Source organism: Tenrec ecaudatus, chromosome 6 (genome assembly GCF_050624435.1).
Source record: "Tenrec ecaudatus isolate mTenEca1 chromosome 6, mTenEca1.hap1, whole genome shotgun sequence".
Taxonomy (NCBI): domain Eukaryota; kingdom Metazoa; phylum Chordata; class Mammalia; order Afrosoricida; family Tenrecidae; genus Tenrec; species Tenrec ecaudatus.
The window spans coordinates 84,507,474-84,525,493 of NC_134535.1; the positions used below are offsets into that span (position 1 = coordinate 84,507,474).

The following is an 18,020-nucleotide window of genomic DNA, read 5'->3' on the forward strand; positions in this document are numbered from 1 at the left end:
CTCCACCGTGGCGGCTCGAGTCTCCTCAGGGCCATTAGGGGGCGCTCGGCGCCAGGCGCCGGGCCGAGGGGCGGGACGTGCTGTGAGTGGTGGATGCGCCTGTCAATCGGGCGCCGGCGGGGGCGGGGCGGGCCGCCCGCGAGGCCGGGGGCGGGGGGCGGGGCGTGCATGAATGGGGCGCGCGGCGCTCGCCGCAGTCGGCGCTGGCGGGGGGAGCTGGAGTACCGGCCGGGAGTGGGTGGGAGGAAGCGAGGAGGGGGTAGGGAGGGAGCCCGCGGGGAGGGCGGGGAGCGGCAGCGCTGGGACGGCGAGCCGGGAGCGGCCGGCGGCGGGTGCGGGCGCGAGCTTCGCCGTGCGCTGCCGTCGGGGTCGAGGAGTCGAGACTGGGCTAGCCCGCGCTCGGGGAGGAGCCGGCCCGAGCGGCCGAGCCGAGGGCCACCGGGCTTGGAGGCGGGAGGCTGAGGCCCCCGAGGGGGCCCCGCCGGGATGGGCAACCTGGAGAGCGCCGAGGGGGGCCCGGGCGAGCCGCCTCCGGTCTCGCTGCTGCTGCCGCCCGGCAAGACGCCGATGCCTGAGCCCTGTGAGCTGGAGGAGAGGTTCGCCCTGGTGCTGGTGAGAGAGCCGAGCGCGGCGCCTTCCCCGTCCCCTTCCTCTTCCTCCCTACCCGCGTCCCGACGTCCCGGGTGGGACTTAATGCAGATGCCCGGGTCCGGCCTAAGTCTCTGCCAGGAACCCCGACAGACCACGGCCTCCAGTGCCTTTCTCTGTAACGCCGGCTGGCCGGACCGCCCTGTCGGGGTGGGTGTGGGGGCGCCCTGGATCGACGCCTCCACCTCTGCACACTTACGAGAAGGGGTCCTTAGCCCGGCTCCCCCTTCCCGCAGGGTCCATCTGCTCTGTCCCTCCTCCGGCTTCTATTGCCCTCTCATCTCTCCTTCCGTCCCGGCGCCCCCCCCCCCCGCCCCCAGGTCCCTAGAGTTCTCATTCCTAAACCCTCTTCTCGCCGGGGCGGGAATTCCGAAGCCTCGGGCTGGCCCACTCCTCAGTCGCAGTAAGAGAGAGCACCCCCAAAGTTAACATGGAGGCTTCCCAGGGAGTGGGTCCCACTCCCAGCCCAGACCAGATGTTTGAGGTGGGGAGAGGGCAGGGCGTGGAGGGAGGGCTGGCTCTTAGAGGGGGATGGAATCCAGCGTGGTGCCGTTGTTCTACTTATTTTCGGAAGAAAGCCGGCAGGCATCCTGCTAACAGTGCATTCGTGCAGCTATAAGGGCTGACCATGTGGATAAGCCATCTTCCCAGTGTATTTTTCCAATCGAAACTACGCAAACCATCCCGCTTTTTTCCCCTCCCCCTTTTCTCTTGTTAGGCAGTTATGGCTTCTTATGTTCTTTTGCCTGTTTCTTTTCAGTGGTAGCTTCCAAACGCTCAGGAGAGAGGGGTTTTCTGAGCTGACTTTGAGGTTCCCCTTTGGTGTGTAAACTGAAGTGAATGTCAGTGGCTCTTTGGATAAAGAAGGTCTGGGCGCCTGTCACTTTGACTATGTCGGGACTGTTTTACAGAGCAGGAACCAGAGGATAGAGCATTTGCTAACATTTGTGAGCCTTTGAGGACTTGGGGAAATAGTGCCTGCAAGAACCTTCTGAGAGCCGGGATTAGTGCTGATGGTAGTGTTGGTGTGGCCTGAGGGACCAGCTTTCCCAGTTGCCTGTGAGGAGGGTTAAGTCATGGACTTAGCAGCCGTACTGGATTTCATCTGCCTTGGAATAGCGCGATTAGATCTGTTGGCAGTAGTGGCGCTGTCTAGAGATCCTGGGCTCTCTGGTGCTGGAGAGCCTGGCATCAGCTCCCTGGCACCAGAGCAAGCTCAGACAGGGTCCTTGGTGTCCCAAGGACACGTGGTGCTGCTGGCACCCCTGCCTGACAGGGGCAAAAGGATCTGGGCTGCACAGCTGGAGGCCCTCAGTGTTTCCCCCCAGGCTCCTCAGGGGGATGGGGTGAGTCAGTGGTTACTAATGTGCTGTGGCCATCTCAGAGGCTGAGGAGGAGAGGATGGGGACTTGGTGCCCTTGAGAACAAGAGCACAACTGTTGGAGAAGAGAGTGGGAGAGAATCTGAACTCCCGTGGGGTGTGTATGTGTGTGTGTGTGCGCGCGCTCATGTGCGCAGCAAACTGGCCTGAGTTCACCAGAGAAATTGGAGAGAAAGAGGTGGGCTGGATGGGGTAGGGACCTGGCTTAAGTAGAGGCTGGGTTTTGTGAGCGCTCAGAGCCATAGTCCACAGTCACATCCTCCCTGGAGCTTGGTTGACCAGTTTGCTGGGCAAGTTGATGGCCTCATACTCCTCAAAGGCACGTGGTGCCCTTATCTGAGAGCCCGAGTCAAGCGGGAGACTGGACCACCCACTTACAAGCCTTCTTCTCTGTAAAGTTTTGATTTAGTTTCTTGTGGCTTTTGTGTTGGTCTTTTTTCTGTGAGCCTGAGCTGCTGCTGCGGGGTTGGAGCAGGGCAGGCCAGGGCTGGTTTGCTGTCCCAGAAGGGGATTGTCCCTCTGTTCTCCCACTAAGGACAGTCATGCTTGCTTGGGGCTTTGGGTTCTTCTCTGGGCACTATCGATGAGATGCCCTCTCTGCTGTCTTTTGTGAAAGGTATTGGCTATGAGTCTGCCCTGGGCAAGTTTAGAGTGTCACCTGAACAGTTAGGAAAAGTGAGATGCATAGCACAGTAGGAAAAGCAAGGGCTCTGTCTTAGTGTATGCCTCATCCTAACAACAATCCTTGCGCTGGTGGGGTCCTGAGACCTACATGAACCCAATGGGGGTAAGGTGCTGGGCACCTGGTAGGTTCTCCGTATAAATGAGCCTTTTTCCTGCATGGTGTGAACTTTCAAGGTTGTTCTTGTACTGGCTTTTCAATTGCATCCCGTTAGATATGCTTGCTGTTATCAGGGAGGACTTCCCCAGCCCTGACATGTTTGAGGAAACCCCCCTGAAGAACACCGCGGCTGGGGAAGTTGTAGCAGCGCTGAGTCAAGACCACAGGCTCCCGGCTTTCTACAGAATCCAGCCTGCAAGCCTGTCAGCTCAAATTAGGAGAGCTCAGGATCTGAGACCAGGAAATGATTGCTCCAGGACATTCATCCTAAGAGCCCTTCCTGGGCCCAGTCCCTGCTGTGTCACGTAGGATACAAACGGCTCCAGAGTGTGCTGGGATGCTGATTCTTTCCTCTCGAGCCTGGGGCTAGCTGAGAGCCTCCTTGGGAGTAGAGAGGCCTTGGTGGTGGAATTGGTTACACATTTTGCTCTCCCAAAATACCAAATTCCCTGCCATTGAGTTGGTGCCAACTCCTAGACACCCTCTTGGACAGGGTAGAACTGTCCCTGTGAGTTTCTGAAACTGGAATACTTTATGGGAGTAGAAAGCCCCATATATCTCCCGAGAAGTGGCTGGTGGTTTCGAACTGCTGGTTAGCAGCCCAACTCGTAACCACTATGCCACCAGGGTTCTGACACATTGATTTGCTAACTACGAAGCCAGCAGTTTGAACCCACCAGCAGCTCCTCTGGTGAAAGATGAGGCTTTCTGATCCCGTAAAAAAACACATCTTCGAAAACCCTCCGAGCAGTTCTCCCCTGGCCTGAGAGGGTCACTGTGACTTGGAATTGGTTGGATGGCTTTGGGTTGAGGGTAGCTGTCACCACGTGCTTTTACTGTATAAGGAGCCCCGCGGGTATAGTAAGTTCTTGGATGCTAACTTAAGATTCACTCGTACATACCCTCTCGCTGTTGCGTGGGAGAAAGATGTTGCAATCTGCTTCTGTAAAGACTGCAGCCTTGGTAACACTATGGGGCAGTTCTACTCTGTCCTATAGGGTCCTGTGGATTAGAATCAACTCTGGGGCATCCAACAAAGGGACTCACCAGAGCTCTGTAACAATAACGATAGCAATGTATAAATAGTATCTTCTAGTTGTGTATAAATAATAGCTTCTAGTATGAAAAAGGTTGCGAGGTTGCTGTGTTCTGTTTCTTTGGCATCTTTCCTTTGCCCCTCTGAACAGCAGCTCTGTTCTGGTGGGAGTTTTGTATTGTGAGTTTAAGACAATTATTGATTTTCTTTATTTATAGCAGAGCTGATCCCTGGTCTGATAAAGCCCCAGCCCATGTTTTGATCCCAGCCTGTCTGTTACCCACGCCCGGTTTCTCAGAAGCTAGTGTTTTGGCTAGTACTGGACTTACTTTAGAATGAAAGGGGAGGCCCTGAAAGGACAGCTGTGGGCCTTTGGTGTGTTTGTACTGATTGTGCTCTTTGCAGACTTATTGCAGATTTGAAACTAAGATTTGAGTCTTAATGTTTTGATGCCAGAACATTAGGAAGGATACCCCTTAGGAAGGAGACCCCAAGGAGGAGAGGACGGGGTTGTGTCTGTGGCTTGACTCCAAACAGAGCTGGCTATGGGATGTGAGATGGCCTGGGTACTAGTTGTTTTTTGGGGGCCTCCTTTGCCACAGAGAGGGGCTGGGAAAAAGTGGGACTGAGGATCAGGTTCCAGATCGCCCTGATGGAATCCCCTCCACCCCCAGCTCCAAAGAGTGTGGTGAATTAGTTCAGGCTGGAATAGGACTTGAGGCAGGGGTGGGGGTTGGCAGCAGCTGGTCAAAGGAGTCCTCTTCTTGCTCAGAGACTCTACCGGGAAGACCGGAGGCCACAGAGAGGGGCCTCATTTCCTTGACCTTCTGTCTCACCCTGCTTCAGACTGGGGGAGGTGGGGTCATGAGATTGATGGAGCAGACCCCTGTCATTTGGAAACATGCTCAGTGCACCGAGATTCAACTTTTTCTTTTTTCTCTTAAAGCGATAGTCATTCTCTCAAGGCAGTATGTGGTAGTTTATAGGAAGCTGACAAAAGACATGTCCATTTTCTCTTCTTTCTTTACCAAATGCAGCTCCAGTGTCTTAAAATTTATTATTTTTTTCCTTTGCCTAGGGTTTTGTGCAATGTTGTAATTATATACACACATACAAACTCAAACCAAACTTACTGTCATTGAGTCAATCCCGACTTTTAGTGATGCTACAGGACAAGGTAGAACTACCCCATGGTGTGGCTTCTGGACGAACAAGGAAACTTCAAATAGTGATGGTGTGTGTGTGTGAATCCTTTTTGTTTTTGTTATTTCTTCCACTTTCCCAGACTCTCAAATAGTCGGAAGCATTTTAAATGGCTGTCTGTGGTTCCTCAAATGGCTGCTCCATTGTTTGCTTAATCATCTCTCTATTGTTGGGCATTTACATTGTTTGCTTGTCCCTTAGTAAACAGGGTTGTGATGAACTTGGCAGAGAAAGCCTTATCAATGTTTAGACCTATTTGTTAGGATAAAACCCCAAACTATGTCCATCCGGATTATTCTGACTCATCCCCACCCTATAGGACCGAGTAGAACTGCTCCATAGGGTTTCCCAGGCAACCAAGCTCTCCCGGACCAGACTGCCTCCTCATTCCCCCCTCCCCGCAATTGACTTTATGGTTAATGGCCCAATACTTAACCCCGTGATACCAGGGTACCGTTTGTTAGGAAGGAAACCCAAAATTAAACGTGCTAGATTGGAGGGTATAAATGTTCTTTAGGTTCTAAATGTTTATTTCCAGATGTTTGATTGTTTTAAAGGGAGTAACACACAGGCGTTTTCTCAAAGGGATGAAGAACTTTAAAAACCTGATGATGAAAAAGATACATTTCCTAAGCAAATTTGGAAATTACTAAAAAGTGTAGAGGAGAATTAAAACTACCTATAATTTCATCATGTATTGGCATTTTGCTGTCCATGTATGTAGACTTCAGGAGCCCTGGTGGTGCAGTGGTTACGAGTTGGACTGTGGGCCTCCAGGTTCAGCCACCAGCACTGTTCCCAGGGAGAAACAGTGAGTCTTGGAAACTCACAGGGGCAGTTCTACCTTGCCCTATGGGGTCTCTCTATGTCAGTATCGACTCGACGGCAGTGAGCTTGGTTTTGGGTTTAGTATACATACTTACAATTAGGATTCATGTCATTTTACAAACTGATTTTTCATCTCCGACTTTAATCTATTTTTTTTTGTCTTACATCTTCAGTGTCATGATTTTATGGCTGCATTGCGTTCCATAACAGGTGTATTCTACAACATTTAATTTCCTTGCTTTAATTTTTCTCTCATTTCTTTTGCTGTAAATAATACTATGACGAACATTCTGTGCCTTAAAGTTTGTGTGTGTGCCTCTGATTGTTCAGGGTAAAATGTTGGAACTGGAATTACTGGATCAAAGGTTATATACTCTTAATTTATTGCTATTGTTTTGTTATTGTGAGGTGTGCTTCTCAAAAGCCTTTGAGACCTATGCCTTCTAAAAAAGTTATACCAATTGGATTGTCCACTGACAGTGTGCGTCTCCCCCGCTCTCTAACCTAACCATCTCTGGATGCTTTAACCTTTAAAAACCATGGCTATCACTAGTCTAGTGAGAAATGCTATCTTGTTTGGCCGTGCATTTCCTTATAAGCATTTTGGCTATTTTTGTGTGCTCTTTGTAGGAAATTTATGATATAGGTATATGTCTGTAATGAATATGCATTTCCACATTTTTTTTCATTATAGAGTATCATTTTTACAAGTGAAAAGTATATATAACTATTATGTAAAATTAAAATATAATAAAATGAATGCTGGAGGATTCATTGTGGAGTTCTAAGAATTTCTTTTTGCCCCTTAATTTCTCCTCACTGCCACTTTCTCTGAGGAACCCTGGAGGTGCCAGGGATTAAGCCTCGGATCACGTAATTGAAAGATAGATCTTGTTGTTAGGTGCCATCAAGTCAGGTTCAACTCATTGCAGCCCTAGGTACTATGTGACACCGAAACACTGCCTGGGTCTGCACCATCCTCAGATCTGTTCTTATGCCTGAGCCCAGTGTTGTAGCCACTGTGCCGATCTAGCTTGTCTAGGGTCTTCCTTTGGTTTTGCTGCCCCTCCACTCTACAAAGCATGGTGTCCATCTCCAGGGGTGTATAGATGTAAAGATGTATAGCCTCGGAAATTCCACAGAGCAGTCCTATAGGGTCTGTCCTATAGGTCTCTAAGTCAGAATCCACTCCAAGCAGTGAGTGGATTTGACTTGCCACCTTATCTGGATTGAAAACGCCCTTTAGTTCAGGGCCTGTTGAGTCTGTGCTCTGCAGCTGGGACAGTCCAGGTGGCAGTGTTTTGGAGCTCTCTCTCCCTGTCTGGGGAAACAGCTGCTACAACTGGTGAGAACAGGAACTGATCTTGGTGGAAATAGCTAATCTTTTCATTGAAGTGAAAAAAAAAAAGCCAACATGAAGAGGAAATGAGACCACAGACCCAGCCCTGTCCCCTGATATTGCTTGGGAAGTCTGGGCAGAGCCAGGGCCCTGGTTCTGTGGTCGAGATCCAAGTGTCCACCTCAGAACTGGCTCTGTTGGGCATAGTGTCACCTGGTTGATCAGACTGCCCACCTCCATTCTGGGGAAACAAGTCTGGGCTGAGCTGAAGTAATGCCAGAGAAGGGCCGAGGGTTTGTTTCAGTCTGGAAATGTTCTTCAGACGTGAATTCGAGAGTAGAGCTGAGCTGGGCAGCTAGAATTCCCGTGTTTTCCTGAGTCTATTTCATCCATTATGAAATCTGTGAAGATCAATACCTCCTTTACAGAGTTTTGAGGATGCTTAAGTAGTGTAGTGGAAACATTTTATAATCTATAAGGGTTCTATAAGTATCTGTTGGTTTTATGTATAACATACTTCTCCATTCAGAGATTTTTCAGCTGGGGAGAGATTTCCCTTGGAGAGATTGTTTGGGAAGCAAGTGGAAATGTTTCTGGTTATTGTAATGAAGGATGAGTACTACTGGCACCTAGTGCGTGAGGGCCAGGGATGTTAAATCTATACAGTGTTTGGATCAGTCCCACACAGTTATCTTGTTCCCAATGCTGATTGCACTGTTGTTGTGGGTCAACTTGTACTTTTCTGTATCTCCACTATCCTTTGTTTCAGCTGGGACTGACGCTTTAAAGCACAGTAAAAATGAAGACAGGATCGTTGTTTTGTGTGCTGTCTTTATTTCCATTTCCTTTTACACTCACAAGGAGCCTTGATGGTGTAGTGGTTCCATGTTAGGCTGAAATTCACAAGGTCCACGGTTTGAAACCACCAGCTGCTCCATGGAAGAAAGTCAGGGCTTTCTCCTCCTGTAAACAGTTACAGTGTCAGAAACTCACCTGGCAGTTGTAGTCGGCACCTCCTTAACAGCAGTGAGTTTATTACACACACAAGCAAAAGGTAGACTTTTTTCGTGCCCTGGCGGCACTGTTGGGTAAATGTGGGACTGCTAACCCACAAGACCTGCTGTTCAAACCCATTTGGTGCTACTTGGGAGAAAGGTCAAGCTGTCTGCCCCTGGGAAGACTGACAAAGCCTTGTGAACCCGGCATAGGGTTGCTCTGAATTGGAACCAACTACTGCTTAGGTTAGGGAGCCGTGATGGTGCAGCATCCCCCGTTAGTGATCCCCCAGGGTCCGTGCTATGAACCCAACAGCTGCTCCACTGGAGAGAGATGTGGAAACCAACTTCAATGAAGACTGGTTTTAGGTGCCATCGAGTTGGTTCTGATGGACTCATAGCAACCCTTTAAAAGAACTCTCGCTGCCAGCGAGTCAATTCTGACCCATAGCAACCCCAGAGGACAGAGTAGAGCTGGCTCTATGGGTTCCAGAAGTAGAGAGAATCCTCTTTCTCGTCTGGAGTGGCTGGTGGGTTTGAACTGCTGACCTCATGGTTAGCACACCAAGCCCATCCACTCTCCCAGGCATCCTCAAACTAAGGCCCGCGGGCCACATGCGGCCCACTGAGGACATTAATCTGGCCCGCCCGCTAGGTGTTTTGCCCATTTTGTTTTTTACTTCAAAATAAGATATGTGCAGTGTGCATACGAATTTGTTCATAGTTTTTTTTTTTTTTTTACCATAGTCTGGCCCTCCAACAGGTGTGAGGGACAGTGAACTGGCCCCCTGTTTAAAAAGTTTGAGGAGCCCTGTACTACACCAACAAGGCTCCTAGGCACAACATCAGGAAGCATGATCTAGTGCTGCGCATCCTCACAGATGTTGCTGTGCTGAAGCCTTTGTAGTGTTCATGGGGTCAGTCTATCTAACTGAGGGTCTTCCTCTTCTCCAGTGACGCACTACCACACATAGACCCCAACAATATGTACAGAGCACTTGAGACAAAATGCTTGCTTCTAAGAACCATTCTGGCTGTACTTTCCCAAGATGGATTTATTTGTTTCTTCTCTGACAGCTTATGGGCTGTTCAGTATTTTTCACCAACATCATAATTCAAAGGCATACATTCTTAGGTCGTTCATATTTATTTTCCATCTTTCCAATGTGTCTAAGGCAGTTTGCATTACCCTGGTTCGGGCCAGGTCCATCGTAGTTCTTGAAATTCCATCTTTGCTTTTGAGCACCCGAAAGAAGTCTTTAGAAGCAGACAGACCCAGTGCAATATGTCCTTTGGCTGCTTTACTGCGGCGTCCATGATGTGAATTCAAGTGAAATGAAATCTCTGACAACTTCAATCACTTCTCTTTATTGTTTATTATTGGCTCGGTTGTGAGGATTTTTGTTTTATGTGAGATGTAACCCATACTGATGGCTGTAGTACTTTTTCAAATTTTAAAAAACTTTTTATTGTGAATTGGGTGAGGTTTATAGAATAGACCAGTTTTCCATTCAACAATTCACTCACTCACACACACACACACACACACACAAAATGCATACACATTTTGTTTTATATCATTCATTACAAAGCTGTAGTCTTTGATCTTCATCAGTCAATGCGTCAAGTCCTCATCACTTTCAGCAAGCAAGGTGAATCAGCTGCATACCCCAAGTTAATGAGTCTCCCTCCAATCGGATGCCACGTTCTTCATATTATCCAGCTTCTGTGATCATGTGCTTGGCATACGGGTTGAATAAATATGGTGAAAGGATACAACCCTGATGTATACCTTTCCTGTATCCCCTTATGAATGACTGTCTCTTCGTCAGCTTACTGGTTCCAATTAATGAGCCCAATTAAGTGTTCTGGAATTCCCGTTCTTTGCAATGTTGTCCTTAGTTTGTTAAGATCCACGGAGTCAAATGCCTTTGCATAGTCCATAAAACCCAAGCAGACATCTTGCTGGTATGCCCTGTTTTCAGCCCACATCTGTCTGGCAAGGAGGTCCCTCATTCTGCTTCCTGTTCTGCGTCTGGCTTGTCTCTCTCCTGTGATGTAGCGATGCAACCATCCTGAAACTAACTGCAGCAAACGTTTACTTGCATATTATCTTGAGGATATGATTTGATGATAACTTCTGCATTCTGCCATGGCTCCCTTTCTTTGGAATGGGCGCAGATAATACAGATTAGTCTGGGAAGCCCGAGGCCGCCAGAACACTTAGTGTGAGTTGGAATCGGTGGTGAGGGTTTTTTTCTTTAAATGAGAGATATTTAGGTTTAGCACCTATACTGTGCTGTGAGCTCATCCTTAAATCTCATCAAAGAGAGAAGTGGAGGGTGTACATACGAGGCTGTATTCCAGCCCCTGGCTAATTCCTCAAGCTGGGTAAGCACTCTTTTAAGTGGAGACTCTTCGAAGGCTCTTCTAGCTGTGCAGCTGAACCTTTGGTGATGGCTTTGGAAACCTTACCTCCCTTCCTCTTTCCCAATGTATATATGCACGCAGTACTTGGGGGTTTGTAGCCCATTTTGATCCGTGAGGGAGCCCTGAGGAGCATGATGATTATGTGTTGTGCCGTGACCCACAAGGTCTGCAGTTCCGAAACCACCAGCCGCTTCTGGGGAGAAAATGGGGCTTTCTACTCCTGTAAAGAGTTACCGTCTCCGGAACAGCACAGTTCTACCCAGCCCTACGGGGTTGCTATGAGTCCACCGATGGCAACGGATTTGATTTGGTTTGGTTTGAGGGAAGCCCTAGTTTCGATTTTGGATGAATAGGACGGGAGGTCAGGGCAAGAAGAGACTGCTTGATACAACTGCATTCTTGATACTTTGTAAGGACATGCAGCCCTGCGTATCAGTCCAGATAAAATGACGCCTCTGTCGCTTGTTCCAACAAAGAGAACAAAGAGGAGGGTAGTCAGGCCCCGGGACATTTCGATTTCCTTGTATGAAGGGGCCCTGGGCGGTGAGGTGTGTCCCTTGCAAGGACAGTGGTAGTTCAAGTGATAGAACGCTCACCTTCCGAGCAGGAGATCCGCCTTCAGTTCTGTCCAGGATACCTCAAGTGCAGCCCCTGCCCAGCTGCCGTGTGGGGTGCACATTGCTGGGGTGCGGAAGTCAGCCAGTGAAAACCCTGTGGTTCGCAGCAGTTCAATCCTAACTGCTTGTGGCCCCCTGGAGTCCACCAAGTGGCCTCTCAGTTTGTTCTTTGTCCCCTTTCCCTCCCATCCAAAAAACAGCCAAAAGAATCGCCATTTCTGTGCTTAAATATCTTTAATGCCTTTCCTTTTACAGTCTTAAAAAAAATGGCGAACAAACTCTTGACCCTGTCTCTTAAGACTACTATTTGGCTCTAGCTGAATTTTTTCAACCTCCCTATGGCTTTCTCCTGTTAAGGGTTACAGTCTCAGAAACCCCCCGAGGCAGCTCTGCCCTGTCCTGTAGAGGTGCTGTGAGTCGGAATGGACTCGATGGATGTTGAGTTAGGGTCACTTACCCTAAATGCCAAGCTTCCCACTTGCCTTTCGTTCTGGCAAGCTTTCGGTCTCAGGGCCTTTGTACAAGCTGAGGGTTTTTTGTTTGTTTGTTTTTTCCCTCCTGAATAGCCTTTGTTTCCATCTTCCAAGATTCAGTCTAGCTTCTACTTCAGGTTTTAATTGTCAAATTTTTTTCTTTGAATCATTTTTGTGGGGGCCCGTACAGCTATTATCACAGTCCATCCATCATGTGTCAAGCACATTTGTACGTATATTGCCATCATCATTTTAAAACATTTTCTTTCTACTTGAGCCTTTGGTATCAGCTTATTCCACCCCACCTCACATGATCCTTTGATAATTTATAATTTTTTTTCATGTCTTACACTGACTGCTGTCTCCCTTCATCTCCTTTTCTGTTGTCCATCCCCCAGGGAGGGAGTTATAGGTAGGTCATTGTGATCAGTTACCCACTTCTCCCCTCACCTTCCTCTTCCTCTCCTGGTATCACTACTCTCATTATTGGTCTTAAGGGGTTTATCTGTCCTGGATTCCCTGTGTTGTGATCTCTGATCTGTACCCATGTACATTCTCTGGTTTAGCCGGATTTGTAAGGTAGAATTGGGGTCATGATAATGGGAGGAGGAAGCATTAAAGAACTTGAGGAAAGTTGTGTCTTTCGTTGGTGATAGACTGCACCCTCACTGACTCATCTCTTCCTTGTGACCCCTCTGAAAGGGGAGGTCCAATTGTCTACAGATGGGCTTTGGGTCTCCACTCTGCTCTCCCCCCTCCCCATTCACATTGATATGATTTTTTGTTCTGGGTCTTTGATGGTAAATTTTTAAAATTAGGTATGTGGGTAAAAGTTTACAGAGCAAATTCATATTCCATTCTTCAACCCATACATATTTTGATTTGTGACGTTGCTTGCAATCTCCACAATGTAACAGAACTCCACTTTCTCCCTGTGCTGTTTCCATTTGTCCAAACTTCCTATCCCTTTCTGCCTCGTAACCATTATTCTTCCACAATTGCTGCCCTTTATCTTGTATGGTTGGTGGTTCTAGGGAGTATGTACCTTTCTGGTAGTATTGTTCGCCTTGTAGTCCTGTCTCTGGTTTGGCTGAAAGGGGAGCTACAGGGTAAGTTTGGTTCCAGGCTTGGGTGTCTAAGGGACACAGCTTCAGGGATTCCACTGTCTAAAGACCAGTAAGCCCGATCTTTTTTTATGGTTTTGAGTTTAATTCTACATTTTCCTCACACTCCGTCCAGGTTACCCTCCTCTTGTGATCCCTTTCAGAGCTGTTGGCAGGACTAGCCCCAAACCATCCACTTCTTCTGGTCTCAGTGTGGTGGAGACTGGGATTCACATGATCCAAGGAGCCCTGGTGGTGAAGTGAGCTATGCGTTAACCACAAGGCCAGCAGTTCAAAACCACCAGTTCCTCCTAGGGGGAAATATGAGCCTTCGAGTCCCGTAAAGAGGCACAGTCTTGGAAACCTGCTGGGGCAGCAGCTCTGCCCTGTCTGGAGAGTCTCTGTGAGTCAGAATGGCCTTGACGGCAGTGAGTTCATTAGTCCTTTGGGTGAATGGTTTTCATGTCTCTTTGCTTTTCTTCACTCTCCTTTGTTATTGACGGAGAGAGACAAATAGTTGCACTGTAGTATTTTCCATTTTGAAGTTTTTGTTTGCTATCTGTTTCCCCAGAATGTTGATCCCAGGGAAGGTGGGGACTGTTTGCTTTATCGCTGTACAGGTAGGCACTCAGTAACTGTCCGTGGCTGATGGAAATCTCCAAGTTAGGCATGTGTGTTGAGTGTAAGTATAATTACCCAAGGAGGCAATGGAAGTCAGACTATACACGAGGCGCTATACAGCCACGTATGTACCTATGCGTATATGTAAATAAAAGAACAAGGGTCTGGAAAAATCAGCTCCAAGCTGTGAACTGTGGTGATCTATGAGGGGACTGGGCAAGATTGAGGTCTGAACAGTGGATCAGTTTTCAGTTCTCTAAGCTTTGAGTTGATGGGATGTTCTGCCAGTCTGTACTCTTGTACTTATTTCTCTTTTAAGGGAAAAAAGAGGAGTGAAAATTAGAGGAGAAAGGAATTCAGCTTTAAATACACCAAAAAGAAAGAAAGAAAGCTACTCTCTTGTTCTTTGCTGAGTCAGAAGAGAGCAGGAGGGACACCAGTGGTGTCCACAGCTTGCCACAGCCTGTCCCTGTCCTGTACTGAGATTGGCACCAGTTTTCACAGCAGAAAGAACCCTAAGGGGCACCCTGCTGCCTTGAGGCTGTATTTTATGTTCTTTAAACGTAGGCATGATTCTGGCTCCCCAGATGTGAGCGGGCTGTATATCTTTAGCCACTTTCATTTCCAGCCCAGCAAAAGCTATGCCTTCTGCTTTAGCCAGCTGCAGCAAGCAGTCAGCAAAGAGCAAATTGAGCCTGAAGCATCCCCACAGGTAACATCTGTTCAGAGCTCCGATCCCTATGCAAGCCAAGTTCTCTATAATTTGTTTTTTCCCTCAGGCGTTAAATGTATTCAAATCTATGCACCAAACACCAAAGCTGGTGATGATGAAATTGAAGATTTCTACCGGCTTCTTCAGTCTGAAGTTGATCAAACATACAATCAAGGTCAACTGATAATGCTAGCGATTGGAGTGTGAACGTTGGAAACAGAGGAAGAAAGGTGCGGTGGTTGGAAGCGATGGGCTTGGGGATAGAAAAGAAGCCGGAGAATGCAGGAGAGACCTTCGCGACACTGACGACTGCACTGCAGATACCTTTTCCCGACGGCAGGAACAGTGACATGCTCTTCGACCGCCGGGATGTGCAGGAATCAAAGCCACTCTGTGGGAAGAGATGATGGCGCTCGATATTAACATGTGTAAGCACAGGGTGAAGTTGAAGAACATCAAAACAAATTCGTGAGAGCCAAGAGGCCACCTTGAGAACACTTCAGAAACAGATTTGACGTACTGGACACTAATGACTGAAGGCCTCACAGACTGCGATGCCACCAAGAGCATCACACCTGGAGAAGGAAACGGTCATTAACAAGGCAGGAAAGTGAGACAAGACCAGAGTGGGTGTCCGAAGACCCTGACGCTTGATAAAGCAAATGGAAGACACGTTAAAGTATAAGAGCTGAACCACAAATCTCAAAGAGCAGCTAAAGAAGGCCAAGTCTTAAAGTGAAATGTGCAAAGGCATGGAGTTAGGAAGCAAAAAAAGGAAGAACACATTCAGCATTTTTTATATTAAATTATTATTACTTTTTAAATCGTGTTATTGGGGCTCGTACAACTCTTATCACAATCCATCCATCCATCCATTGTGTCATGCACTTTGTACATTTGTTGCCATCATCATTCTCGAAACATTTGCTTTCTACTTGAGCCCTTGGTATCAGCTCATTTTTACCCTCCCTCGCTCATGAACCCTTGATAAGTTGTAAATTTTTTTTTTCATGTCTTACTCCAACCACTATCTCCCACTTTTCTGTTGTCTGCCCCCCAGGGAGGGGGTTATATGTAAATCATTGTGATTATTTCCCCCTTTCTCCCCCACCTTCCCCATACTCTCCTGGAATCTCTACTCTCAGTTTTGGTTCTGAGGGGTTTATCTGTCCTGGATTCCCTATGTTGTAAGCTCTTACCTTTACCAGTGTGCATGCTCTAGTCTATCCAAATTCGTAAGATAGAATTGGGGTCATGATAGTGGGGTGGGGTGGGGTGGGAGAAGCATTAAAGAATTAGAGGAAAGTTGTATGTTTTATCAATGTTATATTGTACCCTGACTGGCTCGTCTCTTCCTTGTGACCCTTCTGTGAGGGGGTGTCCCCCTGGAACCATCGGTCCCCTTGTTTTCTTCTCTGGAATGTTTATCCTGCCTATCTTATCTAGGTAGACATGCTGAGACAATAATAAGCACAAAAACAAAACAGTAAAAAAGAAAAGCCCATAAACAGTTCCAGGTCTGTTTGTTGACCTTCAGGAGTGTTTTCCAGTCGAGTGTGATGGGGTGCCTCACCCTGGCCCCAAAGTCTATTTTTGGTGTTCCCTGGGTATTTCATTGCTTTGCGCCCCTTGCTGCTCTGTTGCACGCCCTTACTGTTTCACCCTGGTGTGGTGGGGTCAGATCAGGCACAATTCCCTCACTGTGCCTCCAGTGTTGACCTCCATAGCGCAATGGGTCAATGAGGGATGTCCTGTCCCGCGGTGGGGCCGGCTCATGGTCCGCTCTGTGCCTTGGCTTCTCTGAGCAGGAATGTCGTCCTCGGGGTTTGGTGGGCCAGGATGTGTTCCTCTTACTCTCCTTCCCTCTTCAGTTGCTCCTGTGTGCTCTGATCAAATGCACCCCACTCCCTGAACTGTAGCTTCAGTGCTGTCCTCTGTAGTGCGTTCTTCTAGGGGTGGGGAGTGGGGTGTCCGTGTAGCTGGGATTGTGGCCAGCCCTGAGCATTCAGCATTTCTCAAGCTGACAGAAGTGGAGAGCTAACTTCAAGCCTCGAGATGCAATGTTGAAGGATTCTGTGGGGAAATACGGAATGATCCAGGAAGCATCAAAAGAAGGTGAAAGAAATACAGACTCACTGTACCAAAAAGACTTCAAGAGGAGCCAATAGTTTTGAAGGAAGGAGGTCTAAATTGCCCAGAAGGCATTAGTGACAACAGCTGCCCCGCCCCCACCCCACCCCCCCAAAAATTCAGGCCTGATTCAGAAGATCATGTGGAACAAGGGGCATCATTGCTGATATCAGATGGATCTTGGCTGAAAGCAGGGAATACCAGAAAGATGTTTGCTTGTGTTTTATTGTCTGTGCAAAGGCATTTGACTGTGTGGGCTGTAATAAACTGTGGGTAACCGTAAGAAGAATGGGAATTCCAGAACACACCTTTGTGTCATGCAGAGCCTGCCCATGGGTCCAGAGGCAGTTGTGTGAACAAAATAAGGGACATGGCATCCTTTAAAATCAGGAAAGCTGTGTATGGGGCATATCCTCTCACCATACTTGTTCAGTCTATATGCTGAGAAAATCATCAGAGAAGCTGGATTGTATGAAAAAGAATGTGGCATCAGCATCGGAGGAAGGCTTGTTAACAAGCTGCAGAACACATGGCACCCCCTTGCAAGCTGAAAGTGAGGAGGCCGTGAAGCACTTGCTGGTGGAGATTAGGTCCAACCCATGCGTGATATTTTCAGTTCCACCAGGTGCATGTGAAAGTTGGACACAGAGTAAGGAAGACGGCAAAAGAATTGATGCGTTGACTCATGGTGCTAGGGAAGGAGATCGAAAACACCATGGGTTTCCAGAAGAATAGGCCTCATCTCATGTGCGTTGGGCACGGTATGAGGTGAGAGCAGTTGAGTGGAAAGAGGAAGACCCTTAGAGAGATGGAGTGATGCAGTGGCTGCAGCAATCGGCTCAAACAGCAGTCATGGCGAGGATGCCCAGGACCAGGTGCAGTTCGTTTGGTGGTACCTGGGGTCACTATGAGTCAGAACTGGGGTGATAGCTCCAACCAGGACAATCCTTTTACACGTCAACATTCATTGTGTTTGTGGCATGCCAGGCACCATGCAAAGTCTTTTACGTACATTACTTCAGCAGTCATCACAGCTTTGTCACATAGTTGTTAGTAGTGTTTCCATTTTTAAGATGAGGAAATTGAAGCCCAGGGAGGTTAAACATAAGCTCCCACAGGAGCACACAGCTCACAGGCTATGGGAGCAGGAGTGGAACCTAAGCGGTTTGATTCTGCACGCACATTCTTTCTTTGAAACATTTGATTAAAAACTGCTTTTGTGACTTCTGGTTGTAAACTGGGTGACAGTTTCCTGAGACATCCAACAATGCCTTGATACTTTGTGTCAATACGTCCTTTGTAAAATCCCCTCACTGATTTAGCACTTAGCCACTTCCACATGTTTCCTGCCGCCATTTGTCCTTTTATCCTAACCCTCGGGAATTTGACCTTGAGTAAATGCTTTTGCTCATAAAAAGCAGTTGATTCTGACATGGAAGTGACCTGAAGGATGACTGAGGACCATAGTCGTGGAGGCTTCGCCAGTCTCTATCCCTGGTCTCTCAAGATTTTGAGTTTGGCCCACAATCCACCTTCACCCCCTCTCCCCTCCCCTCACTCTATCTAAGCTCTCTATCCTTCTCAGAGTAGTTAGTAACAGTAGCCAGGCACCATCTAGTTCTATTGTTCCCAGAGTTGTGGATACTGATGTTTGCAGGGCTCA

General features: G+C 48.0%; 1 protein-coding gene across 5 annotated transcripts in view; it reads left to right on the forward strand.

Annotated features, from left to right (window-relative positions):
* The first annotated feature begins 293 nt into the window (after window positions 1-293).
* FMNL3 (formin like 3) overlaps window positions 294-18,020 on the forward strand; it is a 60,190-nt gene continuing 42,463 nt past the window's right edge. For 3 of the 5 annotated variants that reach the window (XM_075551729.1, XM_075551727.1, XM_075551730.1), the window contains exon 1: window positions 294-612. In XM_075551729.1, coding sequence (XP_075407844.1) covers window positions 487-612 — 126 coding nt within the window. In that variant the 5' untranslated portion in view covers window positions 294-486. The remainder of the gene's footprint in view (window positions 613-18,020) is intronic. The other 2 variants (XM_075551726.1, XM_075551728.1) reach the window with 1 other exon arrangement.